General features: G+C 34.2%; 2 protein-coding genes across 3 annotated transcripts; both read right to left on the bottom strand.

Annotated features, from left to right (window-relative positions):
• Nucleotides 1-8,787: 8,787 nt before the first annotated feature.
• LOC107059782 (cytochrome P450 83B1-like) lies at nt 8,788-11,176 on the bottom strand. The gene is made up of 3 exons (XM_015306705.1): nt 10,294-11,176; nt 9,587-10,022; nt 8,788-8,998 (listed from the first exon to the last, which is right to left on the bottom strand). The coding sequence occupies exons 1-3, from the start codon at nt 11,173-11,175 to the stop codon at nt 8,820-8,822; spliced, it is 1,497 nt and encodes a 498-aa protein (XP_015162191.1). The 5' UTR covers nt 11,176; the 3' UTR covers nt 8,788-8,819.
• A 2,838-nt stretch (nt 11,177-14,014) lies between these two features.
• On the bottom strand, nt 14,015-20,032 carry LOC102579175 (vesicle-associated membrane protein 724). 2 transcript variants are annotated; one of them, XM_015306689.1, is made up of 6 exons: nt 19,570-20,032; nt 17,320-17,357; nt 16,766-16,869; nt 16,567-16,687; nt 14,613-14,675; nt 14,015-14,541 (listed from the first exon to the last, which is right to left on the bottom strand). In XM_015306689.1, exons 1-6 carry the CDS (start codon nt 19,757-19,759, stop codon nt 14,392-14,394), a joined length of 666 nt encoding a protein of 221 aa, XP_015162175.1. In that variant the 5' UTR covers nt 19,760-20,032; the 3' UTR covers nt 14,015-14,391. The 2 variants fall into 2 exon arrangements, with proteins under 2 accessions (XP_015162175.1, XP_006342793.1); XM_006342731.2 differs by lacking the exons at nt 16,567-16,687; nt 16,766-16,869 and adding an exon at nt 17,017-17,137 and having other exon boundaries at nt 17,216-17,357.
• Between the last annotated feature and the right edge of the window lie 1,905 nt (nt 20,033-21,937).

The raw sequence follows: 21,937 nt of genomic DNA on the forward strand, positions 1-21,937 counted from the left end.
GATTGATATGGCCATTGTTGCGTTGACACCCTAGAGCTGAGATTGATAGCCACAAGTTGGACTTAGATGCCTTTACGGTGAGAGTAGAGGTGTGTGAGAAGGGCCAGGGAGCCTTAGATGAGGTCATGGCCTTGAAGGCCGATATTACTGAGTTGAAAAAGGATACGGACCAACTAAAATCCACAGATATATCCCTGATCTTTGGCACTGTGGAGATCCCAGATGGCCCGGGCATAAATATTCAAACTTGTTCGGATGTGCCTCCGGCTACCACCGGAGATGATGTTAGAGCTGATGAGGCTGCTGCAGAGTCCGAGGCTAAGATTGATGAGGAGCAACTTGGTGCTCGTGAGGAGGCTGTCTATGAGGACCTGGGTGACTTGGAGGGTGCCATGTACGAGACATATAGACAGGCCTCTCTAAGAGATATTTTGATGGTGAGCTCCAGTGGAACTAAGGATGATGTGATACCGGGCGCTGATTCCCAAACTGAGAGTGTCTTGATAGTTGAAACTCCGAAAACTGATTGCCAGATAGATGGAGCGACGGACATATAGACTTCACCCAGGCTTAGCCTGGCAGGATGATCTTTCCCCTCCCTCTTTGTTACTTTTTAGATTGTTTTTATTGTTAGTTGCATTTAAGGACAACTGCTTTCTTTTTGTTGGTGGGGTGTGGTATTTTCATACCTACCTCTTGTGGGCTGTTTTGTGAATATTTTGTGTTTTTGTGAATTTTGGAGATCATTGGTTATATATATATATATTGATCGTGGTATTGCGGTTGTTCTTAGCTTGTGGCCCATTGTTTGGATTTGAAAGCGGTTTTGAACCAATATTAAAATTTTTGCCATCTCTTGTTTGTGTGATTGTGGTTGTTCTTGTACAAATTTGAGTGTCGGTTGTGGTCAATACCGATGACTTGAAGAGTGCTCTTAATTGAACAAAATAAATGTGCGACTACGATGAGGTAAACGAAGTTACATAGGCAATATGTAAACTTTGAGCATCTTGTTGTGACTAGTCGATTATCAATGAAGTCTCTTGTGATGAACATTGCACGGTGTGGAGTCTTGTTTGACATTGGTACTAATGCCTTGTGTGGTGAGGTTGTCTTGAACATTGTGCTTGATGACACCTAGAATTTTCCTCGTTGGTCCGATTGATTGATGTAAAACAAGCAATTGAAATTATCTTAGGCAAGAATTTTGAAGAGTGAGTCAATTTGACAATATGCCTCTTTGTGGCCATCCTTGTGAGATATGTGAACCTTGTTTGACACCTTTGAGCCTATACTTTTCTTGGAAGAAACTTGAGCAACTTTGACCTCTTTATCCCATCACCCATAACCTTCATGAATTAGTGGTTTGTTTGAATAGTCAACTTAGGCGGGTGTGGTGAAAAAGGAAAATCAAGATTCCCCTTTTGATGGATTGTTTTAGAAAAAAAATGGAACCCCTCCATATAAAAAAAAAGAGAAAGAAAAAGAAAAGAAGAAAGAAAGGAAAGAGATTGAAAAAGAGAAAAAGTTGTGAAATAAAGTGTGTGAAGAGAATGAAGAATAATGGGGTATCCGGTGATTCATGTTGAGTCGAATAATGAGGGGAGTTTGAACATGTTTGAATGTGAAAGAGAAGGAGAAAAAGTGATTTTCAGACCATATTTCATGAAGGTAGAAGCCACTAAGCCTAAATGACCATACATTTACACTCAACCTCGTTACAAGCCTTAAAAAGACCTTTGTGATCTTTAGTGAGCTGAAACGAATGTTGATTGGAAAATAAGGGCAAGCTTATGGGTTCATCTTTGTGAGTGTGAGAGTTGTATTTGATTCTGGGACTTTCAATTTTTGAGAAATTTTGTGTGAATATGGAATAATCTTTATTGTGAGAGCATTTGAGTACCTTTGTTGAGATTGAACTTGCATTTGAAGCAAGCATCATGAGCTTGAGTACACATGATGAAAGTGAGTCACAATTTGAAACTTAAGTGCACAATTAATCATGGTATGAGTAGTTTGAACCTTGTTTTGTGCATTCATGTTGAGTCTTATGCAGCACTGTTTGTAGACATCCTTATTGAACTGTTGATCTTAAGTTTTACTTGAGGACAAGCAAAAGTTTAAGTTGGGGTGTTGATGAGTCTGAGATTGCGACTCATTTAGGGCTTTGGTTTGATAGTTTTAGTGTCCTCGAATGCCTAATTTATTCTCTAAGCTGATGTTAAAGTGTTGATTTATAGCATTTAAGGCTAAGGAGCAAGACAACAACACTACTGGGCAAAAAGGAACAAACAAGCTGAATAAGTAAAAAAAATGATCCTGGTGATCGCCAAGACCACTCGGTGCACCGCCGAGTGGCACTTTAGCTCACCTAAAGTACCAGCGTGCCAGCCCTGGTAAAGAACCAACTTGGCAACAAAATTGGGCAATCGGCGAATCTCTGAACGACTCTGCGATGGCAACTTTGATCGCCTAAAGTCATAGAATCCTGAAGGCTGATGACCAATGCAAAATGGTGATGGAAAGGAGCAAAGGGCGAATCACCGACCCGTTTGGCGAAGCCCGACTTATCTCGCCCAATGGCTTTTCAGGCCAAAGATTGGGCAACTATAGATTGAATTTTGAACTGAAGATTTAGTATCATGCTATCATTCAGTAGAGTTTTCTTTTAGTTTTGAGTTTCATTGTAGACTTTGAAGCTTTTGAGGCTCAAACTTGAAGATTTGCAGGTGGGTTTTTGAATTTACTCAATTTGGACCATTGTAAAGTCTTGGGAATCTTTACCCAGATCATGGCTAATGTATTTGGTAATTGTTTCTCTATTTTTATTATGTGTAGCTAAAACACCAATTCTTGGGGTATGAATATGTGATTATAGGCTGAATTAGCTTATGGGTGTTGATTATTACTGATTTAAATGCTTAATAGAAGTGGGTTTATTGATAGTTATGTTTTAAACTAAGAATTGTAGTTGTGAATGCAATTGGAACTTAGAGTTCTGGGCTTGCTTGAAAAATGGGTTTTAGAATCAAAGCTTTCAATTGATGATTGTAGTTATTGGGTTGATATGAGTTTAGCTCGAAAAAGTAAATCCTAACCTCAATCTACCTATCTAACTTGAAAGAGTAGATGAATTAAGGTGTGGGCTGCTCTTATTTGCTAACCTTGTTGATGTTCGAAAGAAATCACTTGAATCGTGATAGTTGTTCGAGATAAAACTATCTCACTTATAGTCTAGCCTACCCATTGATATTTAGCTATTTATTAGTAATTTCAATCACCCATATAGTGAAATTTTCCTATAATCGATCACATCTCGAGAATTCCTCTTTATATTGTTATTTCCCCTGTTTTCATTCTTGTTTTAGCTGTTAATTACAAATCCAAACCCCCCATTTTACATTCATTGTCACCCTTTTAGATTTGTTTGCATGTTTTCGATAATTTCTATTCCTATAACCGATTAGACCAGGTTTGCACTTCATAATTGAATTTGAACATGTACCGTTCCCTGTGGGTTCGACCCCAACCTTTTGTTGGGTTTTATACTGGCTAATGATCGTTTACGCCTAGAATTGGATGAGGTGTACTTGAGACGTTAATCAATGTGTTGCCTTGTTGTTGAATGTAATGATTGCACTGTACTAAATATTTATAAAGGAAAGATGAGTTTTCAGAAAATGTCATATGATTGCTTGAGTTTTTGGGTTGCTTTTACATAGTATTGTTTAGTATAAATAGTGTCGTTTTGAGTTTGTTGTGTTGCTTGAGGACAAGCAACGATTTTAAGTTCAAGGAGTGGATGTACCGTTGATTTATGGTAATTTTAATGCTTTAAAAATGAGATTTTGCCCGTGTCATAAACATGTTTTAGTAGATGTGATGGTATTTTGCTTGAATTTTACAGTAAATATGTCTTGGAATAGTTGGCACTAAAATGTTGCAGCACTGGGGATTTTTTGTGTTTTGACAACTGGACCTACGAACCGTAGGATGATCTACGAGTCATAGAAATGAATCATAGTTTGAAGTGTCGATTCTGGAGCTAAGTGTAAAGCGACAGAAGACACTTACGAGCCGTAGTAGCTTATACGAGTCGTACAATTGAATCGTAGAAAAGTTTAGAGAGTTTGAGTTTCAGTACCTTAATGACGGTTAGTCAGGACGAGTCGTAGAAAGCTCTACTGGCGGTAGATCATGCCCGTAGAAATTTCTCTTATATTGAAGGACAAGTTGTTGATTGACAAAAGATACCTACAAACTGTAGGAGTTCCTACGAGTGGTAAGTGTCAACTGTAGAAACGATTGCCCAAGTCGGTTTTCCTAGATTTTCTTTTCCTACTTTATTTAGGATTGTGTTTTCTATAAATTTAGCTGTATTTTTTGTTTTTGAGTGGTTAGACGTTTTGAGACTTTTCTTTTTGACTTTGAGAATTAACTTGCAAACATTTTTAGCATTTAATTCTTAAAGTGTTGGTTTATAAAATTTACTTTTGTTCATCAATTCAAGATTCTAGATTTCATCTACTCTAATTGTAAGTTTGTTGTTTATTCTATTAATCATATTATGAATTGTGATCACTCAAGCTTGAGTAGCTAAATCCATAATTAGGGTTGTGGGAACCATGAGTAATTAACAAAGTAGACCTAATAATTAAGTAATTCTTGAATAGTGTTTATGCATGTATTGTTGATCTCTTTGTTTTGAATTTTTAACAGTGCGCAATGTTAGAACTCTCATGATTCCTATTGACCCGATCAAGGAAGTAATGAATGGGAAAAGAGATTAAACAACGAGGATTTAGCATTGAAATCCGCTATCTAATAGCCTAACCCAAATATGTGAGGGCTAATCTGGGGTCAAGGGTAAGCGTTAGTAAAGCATACACCGGTAGACCGACTAAATTGAGTGGTGAAATTCTCTACTTGGATGACCAATCACTTAGGAGATACCTAACTTACCGACTTCTCATGACAAAAGGGTTACTATAGTAAGGTTTACTGCGTTAAGAACTTGTGGGGAACACATATGCCCTAGTTTCATCTCATATTGATATTACAAACTGCAAATCTTTTTACTTGGTTACTTGTTATTACAAATCAATCAATAAATATTTTTTCTTACAAAACCCCCCTTTTTATACGGAAATAATCTGACTAAAAGCACAATCAATGGTAAATTGGCCTAAGTTTAGACCATATTCCTCGTGGCATCGACCCTAACCTCTGTTAGGTTCTTTATTTGACAACAACCGCTTATACTTTTTTAGGGAGGTGTAATTTGGGTGTATCACTACTCTATGATGTTTAAGCTTAGTTGTGCTTTCTCCATGTATGATGTTATGTTTATGGAAATGACTATTTTGTTGGAATTGAACTTAGCACCGAGAGAACTTTGAGGTGGAGATTCAAATAGGGTAGTCTCTAGTAGCAACCGCTTGTTCCAAACTACATGTCCTTGTATGATTAACTTAAATGGCCTAGAGATTGGATCCACATATAGCACATGATATGATACAGAATTCTACCTTGACAAGTAGACTCTCCCTTCTCGATGTGGGACTTACATCGAATTCCATGTTATAACTCGCAGGGTCTATTGTCAGTTAAAGCTAATATCCCACAAAATAAACTAAATTTTCCTTAAAGATTTTATGAAGCTTTTATTCATGATCTTAATATGCATGGACCATGTCAACATTTATGATGTTCATTAAATGTTTTATTATGTTTAGCTTAGTCATGCATAGTATGTTCTCTATTATGTGCTCTTATGATCATGTTTCATGTTTTATTGCATTCTCATCATACTTAGTACATTTCATGTACTAATGCATGCTTGTGCCTATATTTTTTTATTAATATAGGGCGTGACAATTCCTCTCCCTTTGTTCGTGGCTAGGTGATCGCTTTAGAGATTTAAAATTTTGGTGAGTCCTCATACTAAAAGAACGATGATGTCTTTATTGCTTTCTTATGTCTTTATGTTTTTGATGTTGTACGTGGGTTACCGATTACGTCTCGACCACTCTTTGATGTAATAAATGGCTTGTCAAGACTTTGATAGACTTTCGCTTAAATGTCAAGCTCTTTATTTCATATGTGATTTCTTGCTTTTCTCTATTATGTTGTGTATATACATATCAAGTGGCTTGTTTAGGGCCTCTCGGGGTCTTATACTCCATGTCACGTCTAGGGTGTACTTTGGGTCGTGACAAACTTGGCATCAGAGCACAAGGTTTTAGAAAAAGGTCATAGGAAGTCTGAAAAGCCACGTTGAGTAAAGTCATGTTCATAATTATGAAGCATGCCACATTTATATATAGGAGGCTATAAAATGTTTAGAAAACTTCACTTATTTCATTACTCTAAAGTCGTTCCATAGAGTTTATCTCAATAAAGATCTTTCTCTAAATTGTGTTCGATCATTTTCAGGATATGGCCCCTCGAAGAGCTCATGTGAGAAGGAATGCGAGCAATGATAAAGTGGAGCTCGAGGTTCCTTAAGTTCCAAATTTATTCTTTGGCCGAGCAAGTGGCTCATGCCGAATTTCGAGTCATTTTTCAAGTATTGGCTCAATCCATGATGACCCAAGCTAATAGAGAGGCTAATACTCATGTGAACCTAAATGTGGGTACGAAAACGGCAAGGATAAGGGAATTTACTAAGATGAATCCTCTGGAATTTCATGGGTCTAATGTTGTTAAGCATCCTCAAGAGTTTATTGATGAGGTGTTAGATGCATAGGAAAAGATCCAAATACCCTTTTAAAACAACTGTCTGGCAGCCCTACGATTGTGACCTACAGTCCGTAGGAATTTCTACAGCCCATACGGGGGAATCGTAGAACCAACTTCAGAAACCCAAAATTTAATCATTTCCCACGAGACCATTTTACGATCCGTAGACCACATCCATAGAACATAAGTTTCACTCCAAAATTTCACTAAGTCTGGAACCTTTCTACGAAACCACCGAACAACCCGTAGAACCAACTATGAACCGTCAAAACCTTCCATAGACCTGAGGTCTTAAACCAAATCTTTGGATCCATCATATGAGTGTCATCTACCCGTCAAAGCTACTACAGTTTGTCCTGTCAAGTCGTAGGTCAAACTTCAAAATCTTGAAATTCTAAAACTCAACCCAACCTTCTACGATTGCCTTTCTACAGCCCGTAGGACTTCCTACGATCTGTAGATTGGACTTGTAGTTCACTGTTTCAGCCAATTTTCTGCATTTTTCTTTCCTTTTTTTACTTTCCAACTTCCAAGGTGTTACATTTTGGGTCTTGTTGGTTACCCCAGATCAGGTCTTGGGTTCCAAATTAGAGTGGGTCCCTTATGACTCCGAAGGAGGTTTCTCTCTATGGAATCTCCTGCATGATAATGAATGTGTGACTATAAAGTTCTTTAGAGTGTACCATCCGTGGCTCGGGGTCCAGGCTCACTTTTAATAGCAACAGCTCGTGGTTTGGGCATATGTTTATTGGTCACGGTTCAAAGTGCAGGCACAGTTCTCGATGGTTTGGTTCTATTAGGGTATGTGGGGTGCCTTGGTTGTGGTTTGAGGTCCAGATATCGGTTTGTCCAATTCTGATATATCCAATCTTAGTTAGGAATAGTGTTAGCTCTTTTGTGCACTCATCAGATTTGTGGGGGTCGGTTTAGGTTATTTTATTTTTAATTATGCACGAGTGTACCTTCTGGGCTTATGGGGTCCAGTTAGATTATAGTTAGTTGTTTTACCTTATCGCTCTATTTCTGCTAGATTGTCGAGGATCATAGTTAGAGTTTCCACTATTGTACCATTTATCTAACCTCTAGTTACAATTTAATTCCCCGTTTTTCTTTATGTATTTGGTTTCCAAGCTCATTCGGCCTATGATGCCTACTGGTACTTGTTATCTCGGTACCCATGCTACGCTCTGTATCTGTTTTTCCTGATGTAGATTCGAGCTCCAGTCGACAATGGTGATTATGGGTAGCAGCGGGGACTTCTGGAGATCGACGGTGAGTTGATGACGTCCTAATTTGACTCATTTTCGTCTGTATATAGTTTTTGGCTAGTCTTTTATATATAAGACAAGTTTGTGCTTATTTTACTCATTTCGGAGGTTGTACTCACTTTAGTAGCTTTGTACCATCATCCAACATGTTGTGGGATAGTATCATGTACTATTGTTTAAATATTTATGTCATTTCTCCTTTCCGTTGTTATTTCTTTGTTTGGCTGATTGTCTTTCTGTTGTTTTAAGGTTTCTGCCCAATATGCTCGTTACTTGTCGTTAAGAGATATGGATTGACTTACCTACCAGTGGGTTTTGATATGTGTCATCATAACTCGAGTTTTCAGATCGTGACCCCCTTTCCCTCTCCATCTCTTACAAATAGTAATGTATATAATTGCCTTTTCCAATAAGTATGAATAAATCGCATTTATAGTATAGTTTTTGATCTAGTATCTTCTAATTTGCTTCTTCTTCCTTTTCCTATTTCCTATTAATAATCTTGGTATTGAAAGTTTGCAACAAATATTTTGCCAAAATAAGGGCAGTGTGGAGGAATTTATATAGACAATAAAGTTGTGATTCGAAATTTAACTTTTAAATAACAACATAAATTATGTTCTAAATAACATGGTCCATATAAATGTTGAACCAGGAACACACTTTAATATTTTACATAAAAGATACATTAATATTGTAAACAATTACATAGTTCCTCTAAATATAGAGGTGAAATTTTATTATCACAAACATTATAATTGAAGTGATCGAGCTCAAAACAACGTACCATATTAAACATAAGTTATTTGACTAGGTGTAGAGATAATTTTTAGGGACAAGGCAAAGAGCAGTTTTCTTATTCATGATAAGTCCAGGCAAACCATCTGTATCAATTTCTTCTTTCATCATTCCATAAGGCAACTCCCAATCAAATGCATACAGAAGATTTGAAAGTATAAGATTTACCGTTGTAACACCGAGTGAAATACCTGCAGAAAGACAAATTCCAGATTTAATCTTTATAATTTTATAATTGTGAGTTCTTTGAAAAGTATGGGTTTGACAGATGATTTTTAAAGGGAAAGTTATATATAGTCTATTAACATGCACGAAGTCTATATACACAATCAGGGGCGGAGCCACCTTGTACTAAGGTCCGAACCCCTTCGGCGGAAAATTATATTGATTATACATGGTTAAAATAATTTTTTATGTATATATAGTAGATGTCGAACCCCCTTCGGCTACTTCGTGTGTCTATTTCTACAGATTTTGAACCCCCTTATTGAAAATCCTGACTCCGCCACTGTACACAATACATGTAATAATAATATTATTGTGTATAATAATATATATTATATGTATAGTATACGCATATTTGATATAATGTATATACTACACATATGATTTGTACATATTTAAATTAAATAGTTCAAATGGTTCAGGCTCGTAGATCTCATTTTTGAATGCTATTGCTAATATTTTTCATGATTTTCACATAAAATTTATAATTTAAATTTAAAAATTGTGGAATTAATTGGACTTATCATGTAAATTATAAATCTACCACGGAATACCTGGGCAACCTCTCCGGCCTGCTCCAAATGGAATCAACTCAAAATTTTGGCCTTTGAAATCAATATCGCTATTCAAGAATCTCTCAGGTATAAATTCTTCTGAATTTTTCCATATTTCAGGATCCCTTGCAATTGCCCATGAGTTCACATGAATTATTGTTCCTGACTGAATTTCATACCCTTCTAAATTGGATTTTTTCATTGATTTTCTTGGCCCTAGAAGTGGACCTGGTGGATATAATCTAAATGTTTCTTTTATCATTGCTTTAAAATAAGGCATGTTTTGAATATCATCTTCATTCACAACGCCTTTGTTCCCAATTGATTGCCTGATTTCTTCTTGAACTTTCTTCATGACTTTTGAATTTTTCATTAAGGCTGTCATTGACCATATTACTGTAACTGCGATAGTATCTGATCCACCAGTTAATATATCCTATATAAAATAAGAGTAAAATGGAAGAAATTGTCGAATCATGAGAAATTCTCAAAAGTAGTGTAGCTTATACATGTATGTGAGTTTAACTTGTGTACACCGACAATATAGTATATCTAATCGGTAAATTTAGAAAATAAGATTTAAATTTATGTATACTTTTCAATATAAAGTTTTTTTACACAATTATGTATACTATCAATATATAGAATTATTGTTTTATCTACAATATGCATATATTGGTTTTAGACATATATCGTTGATTACTTACCATGAAAATTGCCTTTATGTTGTCCAAAGTAAGACCAGTTGAAGTTGATTGCTCTTTCCTCAATTGAAGCAAAAGATCAAGAATATCTCCTTCCATTGATTTTGGCCTATTGGGATTGAGATGTTGGTTAATGAGTTCTTCAAAAAACTCATCTAAATCCTTGAAATTCTTCTCAAGTTTTTGAATATTTCCAAATAATTTATCAAGCCAACCAAACAAAGGAAAATAATCAGAGAAAAAAAAATGTGTCATCATATCTTGTGTCATAGTTAAAAGTTCATCAAATTTCCTCTTTTCATGTGCTTCTTCATCATACCTAATGCCAAAAGCAATTCTACAAGTAATTGTACGTGTTAGAGTAATCAATATATTACTCAAATTTATAATTTGTGAAGCGGTTATTTGTTGAGATATTTTCTTGATCATTCTCAATACTTCATCTTCACGAATCGATCTAAAAGATTGTACTTTCTTGAGACTGAGCAAATGAACAACACAAAGTTTTCGCATTTCTCTCCAATAGTCATTGTAAGGTGCAAAGGCAATATCATGACCATTATAAGAAATTTTTTGTTGGCCAAGAAAAGAGGGTCTACTACAAAATGTTAAATCTTGTATTTGTGTTACCTCTTTTGCTAATTTTGCTGAAGAAATTACTACCATAGTAGCAGATCCAATTTTCAATGAGAATATTTTGCCATATTTCTTGGAAAGTTTCCGAAAATAGATATGAGGGTTTAAACTATCATATTGATGCAAATTACCAATAAAAGGTAGTCCTACTGGACCTGGTGGCAGAAAGGTTGTTCTACTCATTTTGGCTTTATGAAGAAGAAAAATGAGAATAATAGAAAGAGATACTGAGAATAGAAAGAACATCATTTTGTTGTCCACAACTGCACAAAATACTAGTCACTTTAAATGTCTTCTTATATATAAATAAATGAATCTTATGAGTAGTCCATTAGATATTACTATAGAAGCAAAAAATCATATTTAGTGGCAATAGATTTTCTTTTTAACGATAATATTTATTACTACTGATCTAGCTCCGCCTTAGCATACCATCTTTAGCAAGATAGTAGACTTATTTAGTCGACCATTAGGATGGTTAGGAGGTTTGGTTTATGTCCTTCTCCTTTGAATTTTTTTGCTATTTTAATAAATACGAGGTAGAAATTAATGTCAATCTGCTTCCTCACTCTTGTCATGCGAGGTGAAAGTCTCCTTGAATTTATTTTCTTCAAAAACACACCTAAATTATTCCCTTTTTTTGAGTTTCATACCTAAACTATTGAGAGTGTGAATTTCATACCTCAACTATCACTTATTAGTTTGAGAAACACACTCACAATAGTTTAGATTATCTCTTTTAATCATTTTTTAATATATATATAAATATAAACAAAATCTAATCGGTCCACGTGTTCACGTGAATTTTAGACGATACTTTAAATCAACCCCCACCTATCACTCAAGCATTTGCGCAATTACTTGTTAATTAAGTTCTCCCTCAACCAACTATGAAAACCACTTAACTTCAATATAATGTATAGAGTTATGAAATTTAAGCTATTAATTTGAAAATCGTAGTTATTACTTAGTAATAGCCATAAAATTCAAATTTCATAGCTATTTACAAATTCGTAAAATATTTTAGCCACAAAAGTCAAACTAGCAAAGCTAATTTCTCATTTTTCTATAATTACTAATAATCGTGACCATAATTGCCTAAATAGCTACAATTTTATTGCTACAATAAAATTTTGTAGCTAATCATAGGTTTTTGTCACGCAATAAAAGTTATTGTAACAATAGTGACATTTTAGCCACAATAAACTATATATTTGAACCAAAATATTGTAGCTAAATAAAAAAAAAATTGCTTCAAATTATTAAAAAAATAAAAATTGTGACAATAGTTAAATGATATAACCACATATTTTTTGTCATAATAAAATTTTATAGCTAATTATTAAGATTTTTCATGAGTTACAATTTATTGTAGTAATAGTAATCCTTTAGTTACAATTTATAGCTTTGGTCATGTTACCTTTATCAAAAAAAAGTAATCCTTTAGTCACAATAAATTATTTGAAATAAATTAGGGTGGCTAAATGAATATATTTGCTTCAAGTCACAAAAATTTGCTCAATAGTTAAATGATATAGTCATAAAATTTTCGCTAAAATAACATTTTGTAGCTAATTATTAATTTTTGTCACGTGTTAAATTTTGTTGTAGCAATAATGACCTTTTAGCCATGAAAAAGATTATTTAAAATAGAGAAAAGGCTAAAATACGCCTTCGAACTTTAAAAAAAGACTCATCTATTTAAGTTGTCAATAAATTATTCACAAGCATATATTCTTTTGATAATTCATCGCTAAATAGGATTAGTGACAAATTTTGTTGTTTAGTTACAAAATTTATTTGTTGTTAATTCCTATTTCTTTTAGTAGTATTGTTTGTCTTACAACTTATGGACCTTTTAAGGACAGTCTAAAGATCCTCTTTGAACAATTGAAAATCTTATGAGAAAACGTTAGACTACAAGCTAATTTTTTTTTAACATTTTTGCAAATATTTGGCAACAATCTAATGTTTTTTAAAAGGTTAAGCAGATATGCTCCTTTGATGAGAAATGCGAAACAAAAAAGAAAAAAAATGATCCCCCGTCTTTGAAGGCTCGAAGCATCCTCAGGTCATTGAGGATGGTCAAAGCAATGGAGTTTTCCGAGGGGAGCAGAGAATTCCACTCCTTGATTAGGCGGTTAGAGCCTTGATTATGAATAAGCCGTGAATTTGAATAGTCAAGAGTGAGGTTCTAACATAGAGTAGAATTGAACATGGAAGAGATTCATTGACAACAGTAAAAAGATGGGTGAATGCTTGAATTCTTGTTCTCACACTCGCTAATTTGGCTAAGTTTGTGCTGCACTTACAGCACTCCACAACGATTAGATCTGAGCCCAACATTATCCGAAGAAATAATTTTCAAAAGTTATATTTGCATAACCTTTGAATTTTCCTGTATAACTTTGAACTCCAACAGGAATGGACTTGGTTGCACCATGTAATTTCACAAACTATCTAGTCTTTGTATTCTCCACCCCCACCGGCCACCCCTTTTATTTTTGTAAATTAAAGAAATTTAAGTTATATAACAATATCCATAACAATGAAAAATATTTTACATGTCTATCGAAATACTTACTCAAGATATGACAATAACAAGATAGTTCAGGTGGTGAGAAATAAATTATCTGAAATCATATTAAGGTGACAAACAACCCCTCCCTCAACCAATATGGAAAAGTAATTGATACCCTATATCGAAAAAACTGTGTATCGAAGGAGTGAATAATATAACATGAGAATGTATTATTGAATTAATCAAGAATTAAAATGAGTTTAACGATAATACTATGTTAAGAAAATAAATATTGGACCCGAGTTAACTTCTAAAATTAACTCATAAAATGATAATTATCTATGACCACATAAGAAGACAAAGGACTCGTTGATAAGAGAGAATTGCTCAGATAGTAAGTAATCCCACCTTCAACCCTGACATTGTAGGTTGGAGTCACCAAGGGAGCAAATAAGGTGGGAGCTTGTAGGTATTCTATTTTGCTAATCAGCTCTGCATTTCCTCAACTTCACTCAAAAGATGAAGCAACAAATAAGAAGAAAGAGAGAAAGCCAGTGCCCAGTGACATTCCAACAAAGGTATCAATCCAGATATTTTCACTGAATCAAAATTCTTTTACCAATTATAGATATCTAGCATGTCTACAATATACACAGCACAGAATACAGAATTTTAAGCTTATAACCACTGCCTGCAGCCCTCCTCCCCGCCGACCCCTCCCCGAAAACAAACACACTAATAAAAAGACATTCACACTGCTCTAAGAATCTATAAACACAGGAAAAAATAATGTTTTTTTTTTTGTTTTTCTAAAACGTTTCTGAAACTAAAGGGCTTATAGATGCTTTACTTTCTTCATGGCAAATTCCTCCACAGATGTGCCTGTTTGGATCCTGTTAGTCTACATTTGTATGAATTTAGTCCCAACTGTTCGCATTGATATGCTAGTTCGTGCAATTGAAGCCACGGCAAATTGAAAGCCAGATTATAAGAACCAAAAACAGGATGATGCCAAACACAACCAACTTTATTTTCATATTCTGATACCACATCTTCCGCCGTATTTGAGTCCCCTTTGTCTTGAACTCAAGGGCCTGAAAGCAAACATACAAGGTTTGAAACATTTTACAGATGCTATTATAAGAAAATCATCAACCAAACTTACCGAATCACGCAGGTTCTCAGTCTTGCCAGATAGTATAGTCAAGTTTTCCCCTCTTTCAATGGCCTGGCATGTTTAAATTAAGTCAAATGAATAGAAGTTTAAATAGCTTGAGTTGTTGCTTTTTCGAACCGCATAAATGCTTATAAAAGCCTGAAGTTATTGCTGAAGTTTACAATCCCATTACGCTGACACACATGTCAAAGTTAACATCTGACTTGCAGATTGCAACAAAAGCACATTGCATCATCGCATCAGATATATTAAGTATGCCTGAATACCAGAATCAGGCAGGTCAACAACCCTAATTAATCGATTCTGGATTCAAGAAGCATTTACAAGTACGTAACTAGTCAATCTACCATGGTACAATAATGCTAAGCTATTAAAGGGAGTTGGCGTCCTTGCTAGCTGTAACTTGGATATCCTAGTTTCTGTAGGTCTATTTTTGTAAATCTGGAGCTTCAGCTTAATAAATAAAAATTGTCTAAGATGTCCTCCAAACTAGGTGGAAAGTCTATTTTTCATGCATATACTGAAAGAAATTTGGAACTTTCGCTTCTGAAATATTAATGTTACAGTTATTGGCATTATAAGCAGTCATTCATCTTTGTTCAAGTTACTGTTAACACACTTCATAGGTTGAATAGCTGAAATCTCATGGAACACAAAGTGAGGTCAGAGACCGAGCAAATCCATGAGATAACCGACTTAATAAGACAGAAATTATTGATGCATCACATAATAGATTAGTGCCCGCAGATACTTTTCTCTTTTTCTTTTTTTGTTTTACTTAATTTGTCCATCTCATTGGATGCATCGTGCAACCACAATCAGAGAGAATCACATGGTTATTACCTCATCAAACAACCACAACTCAATCACATGTCAAGACACTTCTCCTTGACAGTACATTGAAACTTAAAGAGGCTGGCAAACAACAGGGTTCATCAAAGATTAGATGCTTCTCAACCGAAAAGGTACAGATTCATAATTTTGACAGGATTTTGGGATTCATTAAGGAACATGGGATACTATGATAACCAGATGCTAAATCCAAAAAGATTACATCTATTATTAACCTATCAAAAAAAGAACAAAGATCAAATGTGATGACAAGTATCTAGTATGACATGAACGGTCCATACCAACTACATGACTTAAGATGTAATTGTTTCTGAACAAAGATCTGTTAGTCAAAAAGGAAGATCTTAAGCAAATGCAAATAAAAATAGGAGATAAGATAAATTCCATAATATAGACAAAAGATGTATTGTTGACCAGGAAGAGGCACCTAAATTAGGTGAAGTTCATGAATTTTAAGCTCAAATTGAGATGCGAACTCAATTCTCTGAAAGCAAAATGTTACTACCTTTTTTCTTCTTCGTAACGCCTTTTTTCCCTCTCTACCTCCACAAGGTAATGGTAATGCACACACTCTACCCTCACCAGAGCCCCTCCCTCCCCCCCAAACTTAGTGCGATTTCACTGGGTATGTTGTTGTTGTATAAAGCCAATTTTTATTTTACCTATGGAACTTTTAAAATTATTTTGGAACTGTCTATGGTATCCACAAATGATTTTCAGAAGGAACAGGGTAGTGTCGGAAGAATAAAAAGATTTAATTAGGTACCATGTAAGGTTCAAGATTATGTTTTCTAATAAGCTATCAGGTCCAAATATATTCATCCCACATTTGTGGGCGAAATTAACGAACGTTCATCTTTAACTACAGATCCATCACGCAATAAGACGTTCATGTAGCTGTACAAAGAGGAGGAATAAATTACTTTTATCTGGATATACTAGGCAAAATTCATCCATCTCAGAAACAAAAACTAAAAAAAAAAAAAAAAAAGATGTCAGAGGACAATATGTATCATGAAGAAACAAGTGAACCATATTGCAGAAGATAATATCATATGCAAAGCATCTTTCTCCAGTTTACTTGGCATACCTTGTCTATATTCTCCAACATAATACTTTTGACTTCAGACACTTGGGCTTTAACTTTTAGTAGTTTCTCAATCTCGTCAGCGTGGTCAATTATATACTGCATGTGTTCTTTCATGATAGGTCTGAAAAGTTTGACATATTTTACCTGTTATACTTCTGTGTAATAGAATACACCTGCAGTAGAATATGAGAATACATACCCGAACTCTTTATTAAGACTTTTAGCCACAGCAGTATCTGCTTTACCACCACCATATCTTTTATTAAAATCAGCTCTCACACGTTCCAAAAATGCAATAGAAATCTGCTTCCCCACAGATTCGAAAAAAAAAAAAAAAAAAAAAAAAAAAAAGATGTCAGAGGACAATATGTATCATGAAGAAACAAGTGAACCATATTGCAGAAGATAATATCATATGCAAAGCATCTTTCTCCAGTTTACTTGGCATACCTTGTCTATATTCTCCAACATAATACTTTTGACTTCAGACACTTGGGCTTTAACTTTTAGTAGTTTCTCAATCTCGTCAGCGTGGTCAATTATATACTGCATGTGTTCTTTCATGATAGGTCTGAAAAGTTTGACATATTTTACCTGTTATACTTCTGTGTAATAGAATACACCTGCAGTAGAATATGAGAATACATACCCGAACTCTTTATTAAGACTTTTAGCCACAGCAGTATCTGCTTTACCACCACCATATCTTTTATTAAAATCAGCTCTCACACGTTCCAAAAATGCAATAGAAATCTGCTTCCCCACAGATTCTTTGGAAACTACACAATAAGCTGCAAAAAAATAACAGGCATTAGATCAGACTTGCACAAGGTTCAGCTGTTGCATCAACCTATAGTATAAGACAGTAGGAGGAACATAAGTGAAAGGAGGTCAACAAAGCAGCAAAAGGTGATTAATCACTTCCCTGCAAGTATCAAACGATAGCAAGCTCAAACAGATTTACTAGGAAACACCAGACAATATAGCTTTTTGACTCTCGATGCTAGAGCATATATCTATTTTTAATAGGATCACTAGACCATATAGCTAATGACATCATTTAGCAATTCAAAAGGTAAAGGCTCTTTGAAATCATCAGCAGAGATACCTTATTAAAAAAAGTACTCCCACCGTCCCAAAAAGATTGTCTTGATTCGGAATATGATGGACAGACTAACTAATGTTTGGTGTGAATTCGAACAATCTTCAATTTTTGAAACAAAATTTACATATATAGAAACTACATAAAAAGTACTATAAGTCAAGATATTTAACAATTCAAAATATTTAGAAAGTATTTGAAAAAATTATGGTCAAAGAAAATACTCTTTGACTATTCAAATAGTAACTAAGACAATCTTTTTGGGACAGAGGGAGTATATTATTTGCCTAGGCACTTTGGCAGCCTAAAGATTCTTTGAGATCGAACTTGACTTTCTCAACGTTATTCCTTTTTAGATAGTAGAGCAGCCAGGGGCAGCCGTCCGCACCAGAGGTATATATAGAGCCATGAACTAGTAAGACCGTCAATTATCCACTCAATCTAAACTACAATATGACCCAAGAAAGTGGAAACTATCCTCCAAAGACAATCTATATCCCTATATTTGACTGTCTATTAGCTCCTTTCCGATCTCACTCAGCCTCCTCAACCTACAGAGTACAGAATCTTGACGGTTAGCGCCGTCTAAAACTTCCACTAAGATTAGAAAGCCAAGTTCTGCCTTAATCATTTTAAAGCTACAATTATAGCATAGGTTCACAACTCTACCTCCTGTCAGTATTAATTTGTCAATGAGAAGTAAAAAACTACACTTCATTTAGGATGGAGTGTGTGTAATCAATCAATTTGGAAACACATCCTCTTTTCTAGTATTTCGTTAGAATTTGGATTTCTTTTTCTATGTAGAGAGAATTTGACTATTCAATAAACCACTAAAATCTCTTTTTTTTTCTCTTTGATACGTGTAGAGAATATTGACAATGCAACAAACAAAAGGACAGAACATCTACCAAATTCTCCCGCTTCCCATCAGCTAATTCTCTGACAATTCCATTTGCTGAAAGACGAATCTCAACTGATCCCACATAGACACTTCACATCCTATATCTATTGCATTCAGCTTATACTACTAACTTTTCAAGAACTAAACCAAATTCTCAGTTTTACACTTACAGGAACATTGCTCATCACAAAAATAAATGCAGATAACTGATGAAGGTGATGGCTTAGTAAGGATGAAGAGTATCTATCAATATCACCTCAATCCCAAACTAATTGGAGTCAGCTATATGTACTCTCTGTACTAACTCCTCTCTTGTAATTTGGTTACTTTTACACTATCGTCAACATACCACAACCCTCTTACTAATATGTGATTGTGGCTGCAAGCATTGACCATTTCAAAATCTCCCTAAGATATCATTGTTAAGCTTGTCAATTTAGCTAGCATTTGGCCATAGCTTTTGAGAGTAGATTTTGAAAATTTATCTTCTTTGGCCATGAAATTTGATCAGATTTTGATATTTTCAAGTTGTCAGATCATGAATGATATCATTGTTGAGCTTGTCAATTTAGCTTGCGTTTGGCCATAGATTTTGATCAAAACTTCAAAGAAAAAAAAATCAAGCATGTCCAAACACAACTTCAAATTTCAAACGTCACAACTTCAAAAACTCAAATTTCCGTATGTCAAGTTTCAACTTCAAAATTTATGGCGAGCTAATTTTCTGTTTTACCCCTAAATCAAAGATCAAATTATCCTAAGCACAGTACCCACCCTTTCTTCCCAGCAATCTTTCAACATAAAAAATAAGTAACATGTTCACATAAGTTGCCCCTTTTTTCTTAGCAGCAATCTTTCAACAGCACAATTCTACACCAATAAAGACTCCACCTTTTCCTCTACAACTCAAGATCCATCAATACCCATTTCAAATCCAACTAAAACAAACCAACAAAAGTGCATAAACAACGTAAAAAAGATAAGAAGGAAAATTTACCATAACCATCTTGAACAAGGAAGTTAAAAGTATGATGATCACAATTATAAGTGAACTTATTGTTTGAAGAGGGCAATTTCTGCAAACACTGAGCTGCAATCGCCGGGAAGTTTCCGGTGAACTCTGTGTATTCAGCTAGTACCATAGTACCACGAGCTACAAAACTGTATATGAAAGATTCTTGACCCATTTCGTTAAATTCAGTAACCCAATTGAACTAAAGTCCGAGATGCACGGCGGCGGAGTATTACCGGGAAGTTGGCCGGAGCTTTTCTTAATTTCTGAGTTATTAATGCTCCTTTATTGCTTTGTGATTAAGGTACTTGTTTTCTTTTTGTGCAGACATAAATAAATATAAAGAAGAGCAACGGCGCCGTTGTAGTTTGAATGGATCAAGAAAATGGACTTTCTTTGTATTTAACTAATTTCTTTCAAAGAGGAGAAAAATATTTAACTTTCAAAGATATTCTAGAACTAAATTGGGTTTGAGGGAAAGAAGAAAGGTATATTTACATTTGGCTTTGGGAGACAAAGGTTACCTTAGGCGGCTTGAATTGGTATCTTAATTTACCTACTTTGTGAACAACAAGTTTCACGTAATTAATCGAGACAAGTACTGAAAATACTCTTAAATTTGGTGAGAATTTAGGTATGTATAATTGACAGCTTTAAAAACACTCGTCTCCTTGACTAATTAAACTTAGATGCACACTCGATCTGCCACATGACATAAGCAAGTGGTCTTAAACTTTTGTATCAGAATGAGGCTCTTAATAAAAAGGCCAAAAGAAGGATTGAAAATACACATAAACTTGACGATAATTTAGAAGTGTATTCTTTTTATGTTGCAAGATTAAAGTATATTTAAGTTTAAATAGTCAACTAAATAAATATTTTTAAAATCATCTATAGTTTGAAAATTAAATTAATAATTTGCGTCGAATTTCTCTCTAATTAATTAGCTTTTGATTTTTCTCATAGTTAACCAGGGAAGACAGAATGTGATCGGCGGGGGCGGGGGGATTTTTCATAAATAGCACTTTTTTTATATAAAATATAGCAAGAAGTTTTATTTTTCAAGATGTAATAGCATTTTTCTTTTGGAACGTAGAAAAATATATTGTATTCCCACGTATACAATATCTATTCTTAATTGACATTATGTGGATACAATATCTGATAGTATATATGTATGTTCTGCCAATTGAGCAAGTATAGATGTGTTTTCAAAGCAGGAATTGAATATATGTGTATCCAATTGTATGTGTTTTCAAAGTAAAAGTTGGATAAATATGTACTTATGTAATTAACTGTATGTGTGGTCAACTAAATTCAATTTATGTGTTTTCAAATTGTTTATGCACAATATTGGTCAATTGCTTAAGAGGTCAATTGTATATGAAGGATATGTGAAGTGTATATTTTATCATGTATGTATGACAATCTCCATTGAAGCAACGTTGATTCTTTAACGGTCAACTGAAACACTGACGAACATGTGAGATTGAAGTGGGCAATGGAGGCTAGAAATTGCAGACATAGATACATATAAGCTATAAAATTACATAGTTTCTTTATGTTATGTAATTATTTAATTTCTCTGTTTCAATTCATATGATGTAGTTTGATTGGATATGGAGTTTAAGAAATATGAAGAAAAAAAAATGCAATATTCCCAAACCAGTCTTAAGATAAATGAATTTTTAAATAAAAAGTACACCTTTAGCAACATTAGGTACTTTTTCCAAGTAATTGCTTCGAATTATTTTTCCCTTTTTCATTTGTATGACAATAATATTGATATAATACAAAATTTTAAAAACTAAATATAACTTAAAACAAAGTTATTTTCGTTTTCTTTTATAGAGAATGGCTTGGGCTGGGACAAGAGAACGTGGAGTTAAATTTCACTTATGAGATACACATAATAATTCTACTAATAAATTTATACTCATATCATTTAATTGTTGTTCATGGATTCTTGGTTAATGTTTTATATATATTTTTAAGAGTAGCTTATCAAGTCGATGATGTCCTTAAATGTAAAATAACTCACAATCTTTATGTGATAATATAAAATTGTGACTTTGTGATTAAGAAAATTAGCTATTGATTTTTTTGTAGACTTTATCGTGCATATTATATATATATATATATTTATTTTTATTTTTATTTTTAAAAAGGAACAAATCAAAAGCAAAGGAAAAAAATCAATATTCCAAATATAATTGAGAAAAATTCGACTAATAATTAATCGTTCATTCAAACTAGCGAGGACACGCCATAAAAGTCACTTATATCCATTCAACTCTATCCAATTACACGCTATTTGTATATTAAATAATTTATTTTAAAAAAAGTATGTCAT

The sequence above is a fragment of the Solanum tuberosum genome, unplaced genomic scaffold (assembly GCF_000226075.1).
Source record: "Solanum tuberosum cultivar DM 1-3 516 R44 unplaced genomic scaffold, SolTub_3.0 scf00035, whole genome shotgun sequence".
Taxonomy (NCBI): domain Eukaryota; kingdom Viridiplantae; phylum Streptophyta; class Magnoliopsida; order Solanales; family Solanaceae; genus Solanum; species Solanum tuberosum.